The sequence below is a fragment of the Chroicocephalus ridibundus genome, chromosome 1 (genome assembly GCF_963924245.1).
Source record: "Chroicocephalus ridibundus chromosome 1, bChrRid1.1, whole genome shotgun sequence".
Lineage (NCBI taxonomy): Eukaryota > Metazoa > Chordata > Aves > Charadriiformes > Laridae > Chroicocephalus > Chroicocephalus ridibundus.
Genome location: NC_086284.1, coordinates 110,283,296 through 110,297,705, shown reverse-complemented (window position 1 = coordinate 110,297,705; position 14,410 = coordinate 110,283,296). Strand labels below are relative to the sequence as shown.

Genomic DNA, 14,410 nt, shown 5'->3' with positions numbered 1-14,410 from the left:
TTTATAAACTTTGACCGTGATGTTGCCCATATGGACCTCTCCTTTAATCCTGACCCCGATGCTCTTAACCAGCCTGTTGTCCATCCTGTAGAACAGCTTTTTGTTTTCTAGCTGCTCCTTCAGGTAGAGGGCAATTCACCTGCTCTTCTTTACTTTCTGGCTTTCTTAAAAAGCTTGTATGCGTCCTGACAAAGCTGTAGATGTGTGAATTATCCCATGTGTCTCTGTTACTCTGGTGTCATAGTTCTGTGTACAGATACTTGAGGTGATACTTTATACTTGCCAAGGTCTCTCTTCCTCCCACCAGCCTGACCTGTGTACTTAATATGTCTGAGTCTCTATTCCCTCCCTTAACTGCAAACTTCCATCACCATTTCCTGGTAAACCTCTTATTTAAAGTGCTTGTCACCAGATTTGATGAGGATGTTCCTAACCTACTTTGTTAAGTGCATCCCATCTCTAACATAGCAGCTGTTATTATTTCTCAGGGGTATTTGTGGCCATAAAAATCGAAACACTGCCAGTCCTGCAGCAAGTAGCTAACTCGCAGGATGTGTCTCCACAAGCCTTTTCCCCGTCGCATGAAACAGCAAGGAGAACAAATGTCACCTGGGGTCCGATGTCCTTTGCCTCTGGAGTTTTCTAGTCGCTCTTGGTTTGCTCCAGGTCTCCTTCATTAATAGCATGGGTGCCTGTGTGAGTAGGTAGTAGTGATGGGGGGTGAGGTGCGGAAAAAGGTCGATAGTGGTGGTAACAGTAATAATACAGGCTAGTAGTTTAATACTTCATAGTCCAAGGGTCGGAGGACTCTTGGCAATCTCTTTAACATGCTGAATCTGTTGAAACCTTCTTCGCCAGCATATCTGGCAGCAGATGTGTGTCTCTCCTCTGCAGAAGGGAATCTCCAACTAGTATTACCTGCCACTCCCTCATACTGCTAATGCTTAATTCAAACTGAGCTAGCTCTGACACCTACTTTAATTGAGATTCTTGCTGCTTCTTCCTGTCATTCTGATGTTGGGGGGGGAAAAAAAGTGACAGTGGAAAACAGCTTTATATGCTTGTGTTTTTAGCATAAGAGAGTGTGGAGCACCAGTATAACAAAAATGAGGTGTTGGGAGGTGTGTAGGAAGAAAGGAACTGAGATTTATGAAAAATCTCTGAGACTTAGAAGGCTCAGGCCAATGTTTGGGTAGCTCTCATGACAGCTAATGTGTGCTGCAAGCTTCACATGCAGGAATGATTGTTGAGAGCTATCCTGAGGTTCGCGTGCTCTGTCTTGGAGACATTCAAGGCCAGGCTTGATGAGGCTCTGAGCAATCTGATCTAGTTGAAGATGTCCCTGCTTACTGCAGGGGGGTTGGACTAGATGACCTTTAAAGGTCCCTTCCAGCCCAACACATTCTATGATTCTATGATCTTCCATTGACAGGTTTACGTGTAGTCAATGTGCATGAACGTGCTACTCATATTTCAAAAGTTTTAATTTTTGTAACAGTCTTCTATGTTGGATATATTTCCAGCAAGTCACTTCAGGCTGTTGGGTTCTGCTTGTATTTGACTTATGGTTCCTATGCTGTTTCATGTATTTTGGATCAGAGAAATGAGTGCTGTAGTAGAAGCCGAGACTGAAGTGTTTGCTATTTGTGGCTTTCAAAGCGCTTTAAGCAAGCTGCCATGTGATAGGCAGGACTATTGGAGCCTAGTCTCCTGGGAGTGTGTCTCTGAAATGTAGTACAGCCAGCTTTTAACATCATTTTTCTTCCCTATTCCCAGTGTCCCTTTCTCAGTGTTATGCCATCTGAATGAGAAACAGTTTGTGTAATGTCCACTTTGAAATTATGCTCACATGGAGTTGTTTGGCGATGAAGAGGCAAGAGATAACGGAAGAATCTAATGCTGCTTAGCTATGTCAGAACAAATTAATAACTTCAGGGACTTCTGGTTTCACTGGACTGTTATTTCGGCTTTTGTGTTTGTTTGAAATTGTCAGAGAGATGAACAAGTAATGACAGAAGAGTGAGAGAAGGAAAGTAGGAGTCCTGTTTGTTTAGAAAATTAGTCAAAAAATCAACGTAGGCATACTCACTTCTCTAGTTTGTTTCATCCGTGTTGTGTGTGTCAGCAGGTATCAACTAAAAATCAGAGATTTCATACTTTTTAGTAGTACAGATGTGTCATAGCATGTCCAAAAGATGAGTTCCGTTACCTGCTACCCACTGTGAAGAGGCAGATGTCATTGTGTTCCTCCTACCTGAATTACTGAACGCTATGTGAAATCCTCAGCAGGTCCCCTCGTGGGGAGGGGAAAGCAAACGTGTGTTCTGTGGTCATCTGCTGTGGAGCTTCAAGTGGCAAAGTAACCGTTGCCGGAGATGCTGTCACAGAGCAGCAGTACTGCTTCAGTGATTAACTCTTACTGCAGAATGAAGGCTTTTGATTTCCTGGGTTATCGACTTGAGGGAATTAGTTGCTCAGATGTGTTTATTGTGGTCAAAAAAGAGGCGATACAAACCTGCTAGAACTATCTTTGAAAAGATGTTTGTGGGTTGGTGAGAAACATTGCACCTATATCTCTTTTGTACCTCAAAGTGATGTTTCTTGGGTTTTGTTGGGGTTTTTTTTTGTGTTTTGGGTGTGTGTTTTGTTTGGTTTTTTCCCCCCTGGAATGAAGGTAATACTATGCAAAGTAATACCATGAATGGTAGGAAGCAAAATAATCCTACCTATTTTATAACTGTATGTTTGCAATTAACAATTATGAAGGTAATTTCTTGCAGGCTTTTGTCTGGTATTTAGCATGTCAGGTGCTTTCTCTTTCTAAATGTTTTCATTTTTAAATAGTTGTTAAAGATCCCTTTGTTTTGACATCAGGAAGACAATCCAGACTTAATGCAGAGCAACATTTTAATAAGGCAGAAGGATAGCTTTTGCAGTGGGATCTGTATGGCAGAAGTGCACTACAGCTTCTCTACTGTATGGAGGATTGCAAGTTAGATAATAACTTGAGCTAGCACAGCAGCGCAAGTTAGAGCATAAATGCAGTGTTTATAATAGTTTTTAATTTTATTTCATCTGAGGCTATGATTCTACAGATGCAGCGAAACAATCTATCATCTTCGCACGGGCTGTCTTGTGGCCTTGTGTCTGTTGTTGCTGTGGTAACATATGTGGGACCATCTTGCTATGATGGGCAGCAACCTACATGTGCAAAATGACGTGAAAATCTAAGCTTGGTACCCAGCAAGGTGGACAAAACAGTGGATGTCCAAATGCCAAACCTGTTTGCATAATGAGCAAAGGGAGCTTTCCATGTTTTGACTGCGATGTGTGGGTCTGTACGCTTCATGAGGGAAGCCTGTGTTTGTTGTAAAATGGGGGGAATCTTGCTTCAGGCCTTTTGAGTAAGTCTGTTTGTGTCACTATCTAGACTGTTCTTTATGGCTGAATTGAGGAAAATTTGTTGTTTGGAAATGTGTTTTGCTTAGAGGCATGCAGATCAGGATTAGACAACCAGAGGGGGTGAACAAATCTAAAAAAAACTCATTGAGATTTTTGGAAGGGATTCATTTGTCCACTCCCTGTAGATAGAAGAGACCTTATACCTTAAGGCAGAGGTACTTAACTTGCCCTAACCCGGGACTTCACGACAATTCTGTCCATCCTGGTGGACTTCATCGCTGTTCCGTGCTTTCATTCTACAGTGAGGCAGTAGTGGTGAAGTGATTATCTAATAACTTGAAAAACCTGCTACTGAAAATTTTTTGATAGCTTCGTATGGGACTTGAATTGTAGAGAAAAAATTGCATGGTTTGAAAGATGTAACTGCCTGTTGGATGTGATTCCAAATGGACAGTACGTGACTTTGCATTGTGTTGAGTAACAGACTGCGCAGGATCTCTTAAGTGGTGACAAGTCTGACTAATGGCATGATTTCGATACAGGAAAAGTATATGAGGGATTTGAATATATACTAATATATAATCATGGCAAAAGCTGCATGTGAAGTGTTTTTTAAAGCATAAAATATGTTTTTATAGGTCTAACAAGAAGCCTAAGTATAACTTCAGTTGAACAACCAATGGTTGAAAAAGCACAAGGAGATAAAGTTACATTGCCATGTACTTTTGTACTCTCAGAAGAAGATGAAGGCCCACTAGATATTGAGTGGGTATTGATACCAGCAGATAATCAAAAGAAGGAACAAATAGTAAGTAGAGACTTTTTTGGATGGTGTTAATTCAGTTGTTTGAGTAGGTCAATGTATGAACTTTGCTACTGACTTTAAATTAAACTTCCACCTTTTCAGGTTGGGATGTTTGTGATCTTAAATTACTTTGAAGGACCAGTCATATGAAATATAGTGGAAGTTTTGGAATAGCAGATTAAGTATGAAATATCAAGAAATCTGTCACTATAAACTTGTCTTCTAAAGAAGAATTCTCAAATTAAATACACTTTGGTTCCAGAAAACAAACTATGCTTTCGTACCTGCGTTATTTTCCTGACTGAAAACTGATTTATGAGGATGTAATACTAAATATATTAACTCTTTTAGTTATTAATCCTTCCCTTTCTTTGTAAACCTTGTCAATAAGAGGACTCCTTTTAGTAGACAGATCTTACAGAATGAAATTAGAGCAATTTTAAACAGTTTTCGTTCAGTTAAAAGTGAATGCTGATATATTGCTGCTTGGACAGGTGTTTGGTTGGAGTATTTATTAGAGTACTGTGTGTGGTGATATTTTGAAGATTGAGATATTTGGCTACGTCATACTTCTGGTTTGTTTACATGCCAAATGGATTTCTGAATCATATTTCTTTTTTTTTTTTTAATAGATAATTATGTATGCTGTAGACAGGATTTATAATCACTATTATGCTGCTATGACTGGGCGGATGCAGTTTACTAATCCTGATCCCAGATCTGGTGATGGTTCATTGGATATCCTGAATTTAAAGGCAGCAGACACTGGCACCTATCAGTGCAAAGTGAAGAAGGCACCTGGAGTTCAAAGCCAAAAAATACAGTTGACTGTACTTGGTAAGATAATGCATTTATTGAATTTTCAGTGGCATTTTTTTATGTGTTCATTTGATCCTGTCGTTGATGTCTAAAATCAAAACTTCTGTTGGGGAAAGTCATACTGAATCTATGATGATGCATCCATTATTGATGCTTTGGGAGGGGTGGACATCATTCTGTTCTGGGGGATGAAGGGAATAATATTCAGAATTTTAAAAAATTTTATGCCTGGCTTGTATTTCATAGAAAATCTTTCCATGCATAGAAATGGTTTGTTGCACAAGCTTTGTCTCTAGCAAAATGGTCTGACCTACTGTACCACAACTAGTAAGCATTTTGATTGTGGCTGTCACTAATTCAGTCATACTTTGTTTGTTAGTAAAGCCAGCAAGAACTAAATGTTCCATTGAAGGATCACAGGAGATTGGAAAAGACGTTACCTTGAAATGTGCATCACAAGAAGGATCCCCGCTTTTGTCTTATGACTGGAGGAGAGTATCTGGCAGACAGGAACTTCCTGCCACTTCGACGCTGAGTACTGTTGAACTTTATTTATTATTCTCATATACTTAAGAAAGATTGCATGCATATTTTTGGCTTATCTTGACTTGTGGGCATCTCACACTTGATATTAGTATAGAGTAGTCAAGATAAGTGTCATTTCACTGGGTGATAAAACTGACTTTAAAAGAAGTTGGTTTTTTATTTCTTTTTAGTCATACTGGGAAATGTTTCAAGCATTAAGTTGAGATTCTTACCATTTTGCTGCAGAGTCATGCTCACCTGTGCCTCAGTGTTGTGCGTTCTCTTGCTTGCTGATGTTGGCCGCTTTTGTGCTCAAGCGGACAGTAGGAAAGTGTCAGAACAGAGTCTAGACTAGTGGTTAGAGCTGTACTCAGGGAAGTGGAGATAAAAGCTTGAATTTTGTGAGAGACTGAACTGAGGTCTTCCCTTCCTGATCAAGTGACCGAACTTGCTTGAAAAGGGGTATGTGTCTTTAGAAGAAAAGTTGTCAAGAGTAGCAGAGAAGAGAAGGCTTGCCCTCTTCTTACAAGAACTGATGTAAAGGAAAGAGTTATATATTCTGAATTTTAACTGATGGATTCCAAATTATTATAGTGGTGGTATTGTATTTTTATTGTGAGAACTTCATTGTAGAAGGTTAATTGGTGAGTTTTGGCTTTGTGAAAGTTATTCTGGAACATTTTTTGGAAAAGTACTGCTCATTACCAGTTCTTTTTGATCTTCTCTGTAGTTGCGAAACCTTAAACCTTGAGACGGTGGTATTTCATTGCAGATGAAGCAGTTTAAGAATCTGCTTTCAAATAAACATATTTTAACTCAGGTTGTCTAGAACATACAGGACAAAGTGGTATCGTGTCTAAGAGTAACAAAAGTGTATGTCTAGCGGAGAGAGAATAAGAAGTTGTATGGCTCTTCCTCGTGGGGGTCTCCTATCCTCGTGTAATTTATGCCTCAGGAAATTCAGATGTGGCTTCATTTTAATTGACTTAAAAGAAACAAAAACTGACTTCTATGAACTTCTCCAGTTTCCGTTAAACTTTTAGAGTTTCTACGAGATTACAGTATGTCTAAAAATCACATATGAAGAACCTCATACTGTTCTTCATTTTGAACTTGCCTCCTGGTAGTACTGTCTGACATCTCTTGTTTTTTGTTTTGACAGTGAACATTTATCACTAATGTCCTTCCCTGTACCACTCAAGGCCTTAAGCTTCTGTTGTTATGACCCTTCTTTCTCCACAAGCCAAATTGTCTTATGATAACAAAAAAAATCAATTGACAGTATCAGTGCTGGGCCATAATGAGTGAGGAAGTACGCAGAAGTGGCATGTAACTCGATAAAAGAATGTTTGTTTTGGGCTTGTGAGTGTTAAGTTTGGGGACACTGAGCATGTTTGCAAGAACTGAGACACTACCTAACTTGTTCAGCAGGGAGAGCTAAGTATTAGTGCGGTGCCTTGTTCCTGTGATGTAGTCTTTTGCAGCCGATTGAAGTTCACATTGCAGCATCTCACAAAGGTAGCTGTCAATGGCTTTGAAAACCTTGGGGAAGTAACTGTGTTTTTACTGATTGTTTCCTGGGCTGTCAGTATAGCTAGACTTCATTGGTCACCCGTTGGAGGGCTGTGTTCAGGTTAGATCCACCTCATGGGTTCTGCAGGCATCTGAGTTGGTTTTTCAGAATCAGTTTAGACGGAAAGAAGAGGAGGTGGTATTTTGGGGATGCTGGTAATATTTTGATTTTTAGAATTCTATGTTAGAATGAGAGAATTGGCTGTTTTAAGCATCTGTTCCCATCCATTGACAGAGCAATTAGTTTGTAGGCTTAATATTAAGTCAAATGCTGTGGAGTAAATTTCTTTCAAGGTAAAAGGCTTTTACAAATAATAGTATTTTGCAGCAAGACAGACTTTTGTTTTTATTTAAATATTTCTAATATGGCATTTTTTAGTTAGTATTTCATCTATGTTCCAGATTAATAATTATGTAGTATTGAATGTGGAAATAAACTTTGGAAAACGATAAACATCTACCTTTTGTTGTTTGTAGATAAAAATACAGGGGAACTTCTCTTGAAAAATGCCTCTCAAGACTACTCTGGTACATACCATTGCGTTGCCTCAAACAGAGTTGGCACAGATGAATGTTCTGTTGAGCTGAATGTCACCCCTCGTAAGTGTTTGCTGTGTAACGGTCACATAGTGTTTTGTGTATTAAAACTGAATAATCCTGTTTCTCTAAACTCCTAAAAGGTTAAGAAGGCAAATCCTGTTTTGTAACTGATGGGTGCTGCTTCAAGTCTTTACTTTCCAAAATGTTGCTTTTTATGCAGAAAGCTGCAACTCTTATTATTGTTTTAAATGCATGCGATTGAAGCATACCCTCTATGATTCAGTGATATATTATTAACCTGGATCATGTGTAAACATACTGGTTTTAACGTTAAGAGAAAATAAGTTGGTCATATAAATTTGACACTTGACAAACAGTATTGTTATTTATCTATTCTAGCTATAAATACAGCTGGTATAATTGCTGGAGCTATTATAGGAACTCTGCTCGGTCTTTCTGTACTGGCTTTTCTTGTCTTCTGTTGCTGTAAGAAACACAGAGAGAAGAAGTATGAGAAAGAAGTACATCATGACATCAGGTAACGGCATAGCTCTAGTGTCAGAGCAGTATTATTTGAAGATTAACTTTTAAATATGTATTTCTGCAAGTAAGATACTTAACAGTCAAAATTTCTGTCTTAATCTGGAAAGTTTATTAGCATACCAACAGCTTGTCACAGAACTTTGTTTTGAATATGGTGTGGGTAGTCATGTGTAATTTCAGTAAAGATTTTCAGGGCCATGAGTGCTTTAATTTGTTTTAACTTAACGTGTGAGCCTCTTGGCTACTGTGTCAGAATAAAAAGAAACAAACAGAAAATTTGTTTTTGTAAGCTCCCACATAGTAATGGTGACTGAACTTTTGTTCTGCGACCGTTTGTTTATTTATTTCAGAGAAGATGTTCCACCTCCAAAAAGTCGCAGTTCAACAGCCCGCAGCTACATAGGCAGCAATCGTTCTTCTCTGGGTTCAATGTCTCCCTCAAATATGGAAGGATATACCAAAACTCCGTATAGCCAAGTCCCAAGTGAAGACTTTGAACGTCCTCCTGGTCAAAACCCAACCTTTGCACCTTCAAAGGTAGCTGCACCTAATTTAAGTAGAATGGGAGCTGTTCCTGTGATGATTCCAGCACAAAGCAAAGACGGGTCCATAGTATAAAATATTATTAATTTAAATGCTGGTTTTTACGTGTTCATTGTAAGTATTAGAGAAAACTACTGTGTTCCACCCCTCATTTAAACAATGGCATGCAATTTTCCTTGAAGAAACTGAATGAGTTAGTGAAAAGCCACCAATTCTCATTTTTAATTTTAAACTTACTAGTATATGACAGTTGAACTATTTGCTAAAAGCATTGAAGTTCCTAAATATCGGACACTGAAGGTATTTGGACCTCTGGTAGGTTGCTGAAGAGACACTGTCAGCTAATGTGCAGTTCTGAATATGTAACAGCGAGACACAAGTGAGAAGTAACAAAAGCATTTCATTTGTAGACCATGATGTTTCTCAGAGTTCCTGAAACTTTATCCTCAATGTTGGGATAACAGAAATATTTGAACTCTGCCACTGTCTGATGTAGTTGCAGGGGGCTGAAGTACTGAGGATGACTTTGAATTCTGTTCAAACTATTTCTGCAGTTCTTTAACTTGGTAGTGTTTGTTTGGAGCACATCTTGAGCTCTTATTTCAGGGGCTGCCAGTTATTTGATTGGTTCAATTAATTTAATGCGTCTATTCTGAATTTAAAATTTCAGTGAGTGGAAATGTGACAGGAGACCTTGCAAGCGCTTTGAAACGTTAGTTTTTCTGTAATAACTAGTTCTAGTCATGTCAGATTATTATCTGATGCAAGAGGTCCCGTAGGGTTGTTGGTAGTGGTACCTAAGCTTTAAAATCTATAGATCAACTGTTACTGTCACAGTAAGAATGAATATGTATCTTTATACAGGTTTTAAGTTAATTGTACCTTGCATTTTCCAAAGCCTGTTTAGATTCCAAGGCAGTGCTCTTTTTTCCAAACCGATTACCTGGAAGCTCCATGGGTTTTTAATGAACACTGTTAAGTAACTGATATTTGATATCTGTCCTCTTGCTCTAACATCACTGTGGAAACATCTTTTCCTCCATATACATGTAAGCAGTAGTTAGCCTTTACTTAAGATGCTATTATCTTTCTGCATGAATTTGCGAGGAGTTTAAAGCTCATTTTTCCTTGCCTCTTCAACAGCACTAAATATTATAAACGGACATTTAGACTTTTAAGAGCAAGAGTTCTATGCAGCCAGAATCTGAGAGGAAGTAGTTATCCGGAATTGTCGATACAAATCCCGTGTTTCAAGATTAAAACCCCTTCTTCCCAGTTTTGCAAATCTAAGGCATTACAGGAGGAACAGAACAATTCCTTATCTTACTTTTGCGCATACTTCAGGACTTCCGATAGCTTCGGATGACTGATACTATATACCTGTGGAAGCTGGATTTAAAGCTTAGTGCAGTTTGAATCTTTGTGGATTTTTTTTTTTCTTCCTTCCTATTTTCTGCTTTCTTCTTCATCCTGCGGTGTGGGAGGGAGTCCCTTTGGCTTTTTTTACCTATAGATGTTAAACTGCAAGGTATTTTGGAAAACTCTAAAGGCATATAGTAGGTGGCACTGATGTTGATGAAGGAAATATCTGAATAGCCTGTTGAAAGATGTTAGAGGATTATTTGTACGTAGCAACAGTGTGAGAGAAAACGTTTCCCTAGAGTTCTAGGTTTAGTGTCTGCTTTTTTGTAGCTGCTTTTAGATCTGTGATAAATTCTTTGGCTTACTAAATGTTTGTCTTATCTGTAGGTAGGTGCACAATTTCTGACTGGCACTATTAATGTAAAGAACGTACCCTTCATACTGAATTTAGAAACTTGAATGACTATTAAATATTCTAGACTTACGATTTTACACATTTGGGACTTTTTTAGATTGTAAACTGATACTGTTAGAGATCAGATTTTTTTATCTTTCATGTGTGCCTTGTCAATAAACTTTGCCTGATTGTAACTTAAGTTTTTATGAAATTTCTGGTGCCTAAACTTAACTGTTCGAACAGGTGCTTAGATGATGGTACAGTTCTTAAAACATGACACTGTGATCTGATTTCTTGACTCTTATGTACTATTTATACCTCTTCATGCCTATTTTTGGATGTGACTTCAGTGTCTCTCTCTTTGTATTGTTCTGTATTTCAAAATGTCAGTTACTCCTTCAATTGCTAATCATAATCTAAGTGTTTATATTCCTGAAAACTGTTCAGTTGTACCAATGAGATGGGTGATTGACTCTTATTTGTGTGGTAAATAATAGGTTTAGTAACTGTGCCAAACGTATGCTTATGAAGAACAGTAGATGAGGAGACATTGTCTTGCATCCAATTATTGTGATAGAAGAGACTTCCGAGACTTTAATCATGCACTGATTGTCTACCTTGAAACTAAGGCCTTCCTTAATTAAAAGGGTATAGTTATTATAAATACAAGTTGAGTACAAAACTAAACAGAATCACAGACTGAGAGATAGCTATAAACCTAAGCAACCAGGCAACAAACCTGCTGAATTTGGTTCTTAGCCATCTGTGGACATACGTGAGATTAGATGTGGTTTTTGTTTTTTGTTTGTTTGCTTTTGGTTTTGGTTTCTTTTGGTTTGGCCTGAGACCCTGTACTTAGAGTCAGGTAAGCCCTAGGACACTCGAGAACAGAAACCTATCTCACTAAAGCCTACAGAGCAGAGTTTACACACGCTTAATGCTTTGTCAGCTTGTACAAAATAATAAATGGACAGAACAGAAGGACAGCGTGATGTGCCCTCAGAGCCTAGCTGTTAGGCTTAGCAGCCTTGACAGTGTCTGTCTATTTATGTAATTGCACGGAAAATAAAAGAAACAGAATTTGACATAGTCCTTATCTGAAATAAAGAACCTCTGACTTGGGGTAAGCTTTGCCTCAAGTTGCTATCATCATGCCTTTCTGAATGGATGCGACTATACTATGAAAACATAACACGGTTATAATTTATTTCTTTCATCAATAGATTGTTCACTTACACTGGATTATGATTCTCGAAAGCAGCTACTATAGTTTAGCAATGATTTCTAGCTGTGTAGGAGATGAACTGGTTAAACACGTGAGGTGTCCGATCTTACAGATAGCTCTGCTAAGAGAACTCTTTTAGGAAGTAATGGCAGCTGATATACCAGTTAGAAGGTGGCATTTTTAATGTCTCATTTTATTAAAAAAAAAAAGGGGGGGGGGGTACCATTATGTAAATACTTTAAGTGAGCTCAAGAAACCTCTAGTTAATATCATGACTGTAAACTTGCCTGTTGAGGACTACTATATATAGAAGAAACCCCTCAATTTTAGCATGGTGTGAATAAAGTGTTAGACTTGTAATGCTGTAGAGGTTACGTAACACTTGTCCATACATTACAAGCATTTTCATAAACTTTCTGAAATGGATATTTAAAGATATTTGTGTGAAACTTCCTTACCTAAAAATGAATACTTCTTCCAAAACTGTGTAGTGCACAGAAATGCCTTGTTGGAGGGGTAAAATATGACTTTTGAAAGAAATGTACAATGCATACATCTTTATCAACTCTGATAGTCGCATTCGTATTAGATGTATGCGTCCTGCTTAGTAGTACAAGTACGACTTCTTAATTGCAAGTTTTTGTGTAATGCTGAATATTGTATATTGCTGGTTTCCATGATAAGCTTCTGGGTTTGTTCTTAACAGCGTATATTCTGGATCACTTTAGATCTTGTTCCAGTCAATACTTCTTGTGTCACTTACACCTTGTTTTATACACTTGATAGGTGCTTTATGGGACCCTTTCGTTATTGGTCCTCTAGCGTTGAGGCACAGCTCAATTGAAACTGGAGCAATAATATTTCCTGGAATCCAAAATGTTACGAAGTTACGTTACACTTCTCATGCACAAGGCATGGACTTGAATATTGATATGAATTTCAGTATGAGGTTTTATATTCACACTTTTGGGGGAATGGTATTTTAAAATACAAGTATTGTGAGTGAATTTGTAAAAACAAAATCCAAAATTTTAAAATGCTGTAGTTCCATGACAGACTTGTGTACTTTTTGAAATAAAACTGTTGGAGAAAACAGTAGTCTGTCTTTATTTTAAAGTAGCACCCGTGTATGGCTTCAGCTTTCTCTTTATGTAATTGGAAGTGAGTTAATAAATATGGCTGTGTATACCACGCTGGCATTAATCATTTTATTTCTTGCTTTTTCCCCCCTGTTAGTTTCTAAGGGAAGTAGAACTTTAGGTATTTTAAAACATGCACTTATTTGTGGTTTCTAATGGTTGATACACAAATGTAGTGATTGCTATTGAAAACATAATGGAGTGATCTCAACAGTTATTCTGAAACATAAGGCTGGAAAGGGACTTCCGATTAAATTTCATCCCCCTTCATCTTGGGTAGAACCAAAAATTCCTGAAAGGGATAAATTCTTGTCTTTTAAAATTCAAACAACCAGGTTTACAGCCCTCAAAGCGTGTTGTTGCCTGGTTCTGTACTGTCAGTTAATGGGCATCTTTTTTGATTCAAACGAAGTTGACTTGAGATACTCCGTGCCCCTTGGCCTTGCAAACCAACTGATTACTGTCCTTGTAATTTTGCCTGAGGTTAATGCAACCTCTCCAGTGTCGTCTTGGGCACATAGTTTTAGGTAACAAAGTCTGGCACGGGCTCTGTTTGCATTAATGCCACCTGTATCATTGGAGGCTTAATTAGCTTATATTTGTTCATAATGTATGCATATCTTTATATGTTATGATGTATGCATATTTTCATATTTTAATGTGTACCTGTGCCATGCTAGATGTTTCAGTCACTTCTCTGTGTATATATAAAAATCTGTTTGATACATATGTGCACAAGCATATGAAATTAAATGGACTACCAGTGGAAAAACCTTTAGGATTTTTTTCTATTTCAAATTAAAATTTGTGCTTAAATGCAAAAGGAAACCTAATAAAAAATTAAGGTTGAGGTCTGTCTCTTTGTAGAGCTCTAAGAAACCTTTCTACACCCTTTTAACGTGAATGTCAAGACTTAAGCTCAAGACTTCTGTCCTCTCCTAAGGTGGCAGTTTTGTCACAGGCGGCACTGCTGTGTCTCAGCTGCCCCAGGTCTTTTATTTGGAGATGAGATGATTGTGAATCAGAGAAGCTGAGTATCTCCAGCTTGTCCGTGGGAATTCCAGCAAATCAGCTAGTGCTTTCTGGAGAGCGTCCTGAAAGAACAGAGGCACTCATCGTGTGCTAGTTCTACAAAACCTTTGCAGTCTTTTTATATATGTATTAGATAGTGCCTTGGATAAAGCTTCTTAAAAGGTCTGTCTTGATGGTTGTTTTTTTTCTCTGAACATCTTTGACCGTGTACTTTGAGCTTACTGTTTTTCTGTTCTCAGCTGGAGAAACTTGGGTTCTTTCAAGCTCTCTGATAATGCTGATAGGCGATTAATTGTTAGGCTGTTTTAGAAAACAGTTAATGCCGGCGACTTAGCTTTGCTTTCTCGTGTGTAAAACAAAGCCAAAAGATCTTGTGAAGAAAATAGCTGAGCAAGGAGCAAAACCAAGCTATGAAGGCTGCCTATCTTTCCAAGTCTGAGCTTATTCTGAAATTACCTTTACACTTGTGGGATGACTGTAGGTGATTGCTCCTTAATATAAAAAAT

At 38.0% G+C, this 14,410-nt stretch overlaps 1 protein-coding gene across 3 annotated transcripts in view; it reads left to right on the top strand.

Moving 5' to 3' along the window:
- Positions 1–14,410, top strand: part of CXADR (CXADR Ig-like cell adhesion molecule) — a 44,207-nt gene that overhangs the window by 13,242 nt on the left and 16,555 nt on the right. For 2 of the 3 annotated variants that reach the window (XM_063347360.1, XM_063347352.1), the window contains exons 2-7: positions 4,041–4,210; positions 4,840–5,044; positions 5,406–5,561; positions 7,601–7,723; positions 8,063–8,201; positions 8,557–8,743. In XM_063347360.1, the coding sequence (XP_063203430.1) occupies positions 4,041–4,210; positions 4,840–5,044; positions 5,406–5,561; positions 7,601–7,723; positions 8,063–8,201; positions 8,557–8,743 (980 nt within the window). Of the gene's footprint in view, positions 1–4,040; positions 4,211–4,839; positions 5,045–5,405; positions 5,562–7,600; positions 7,724–8,062; positions 8,202–8,556; positions 12,592–14,410 lie in introns of those variants that run through there. The other variant, XM_063347341.1, reaches the window with a different exon arrangement.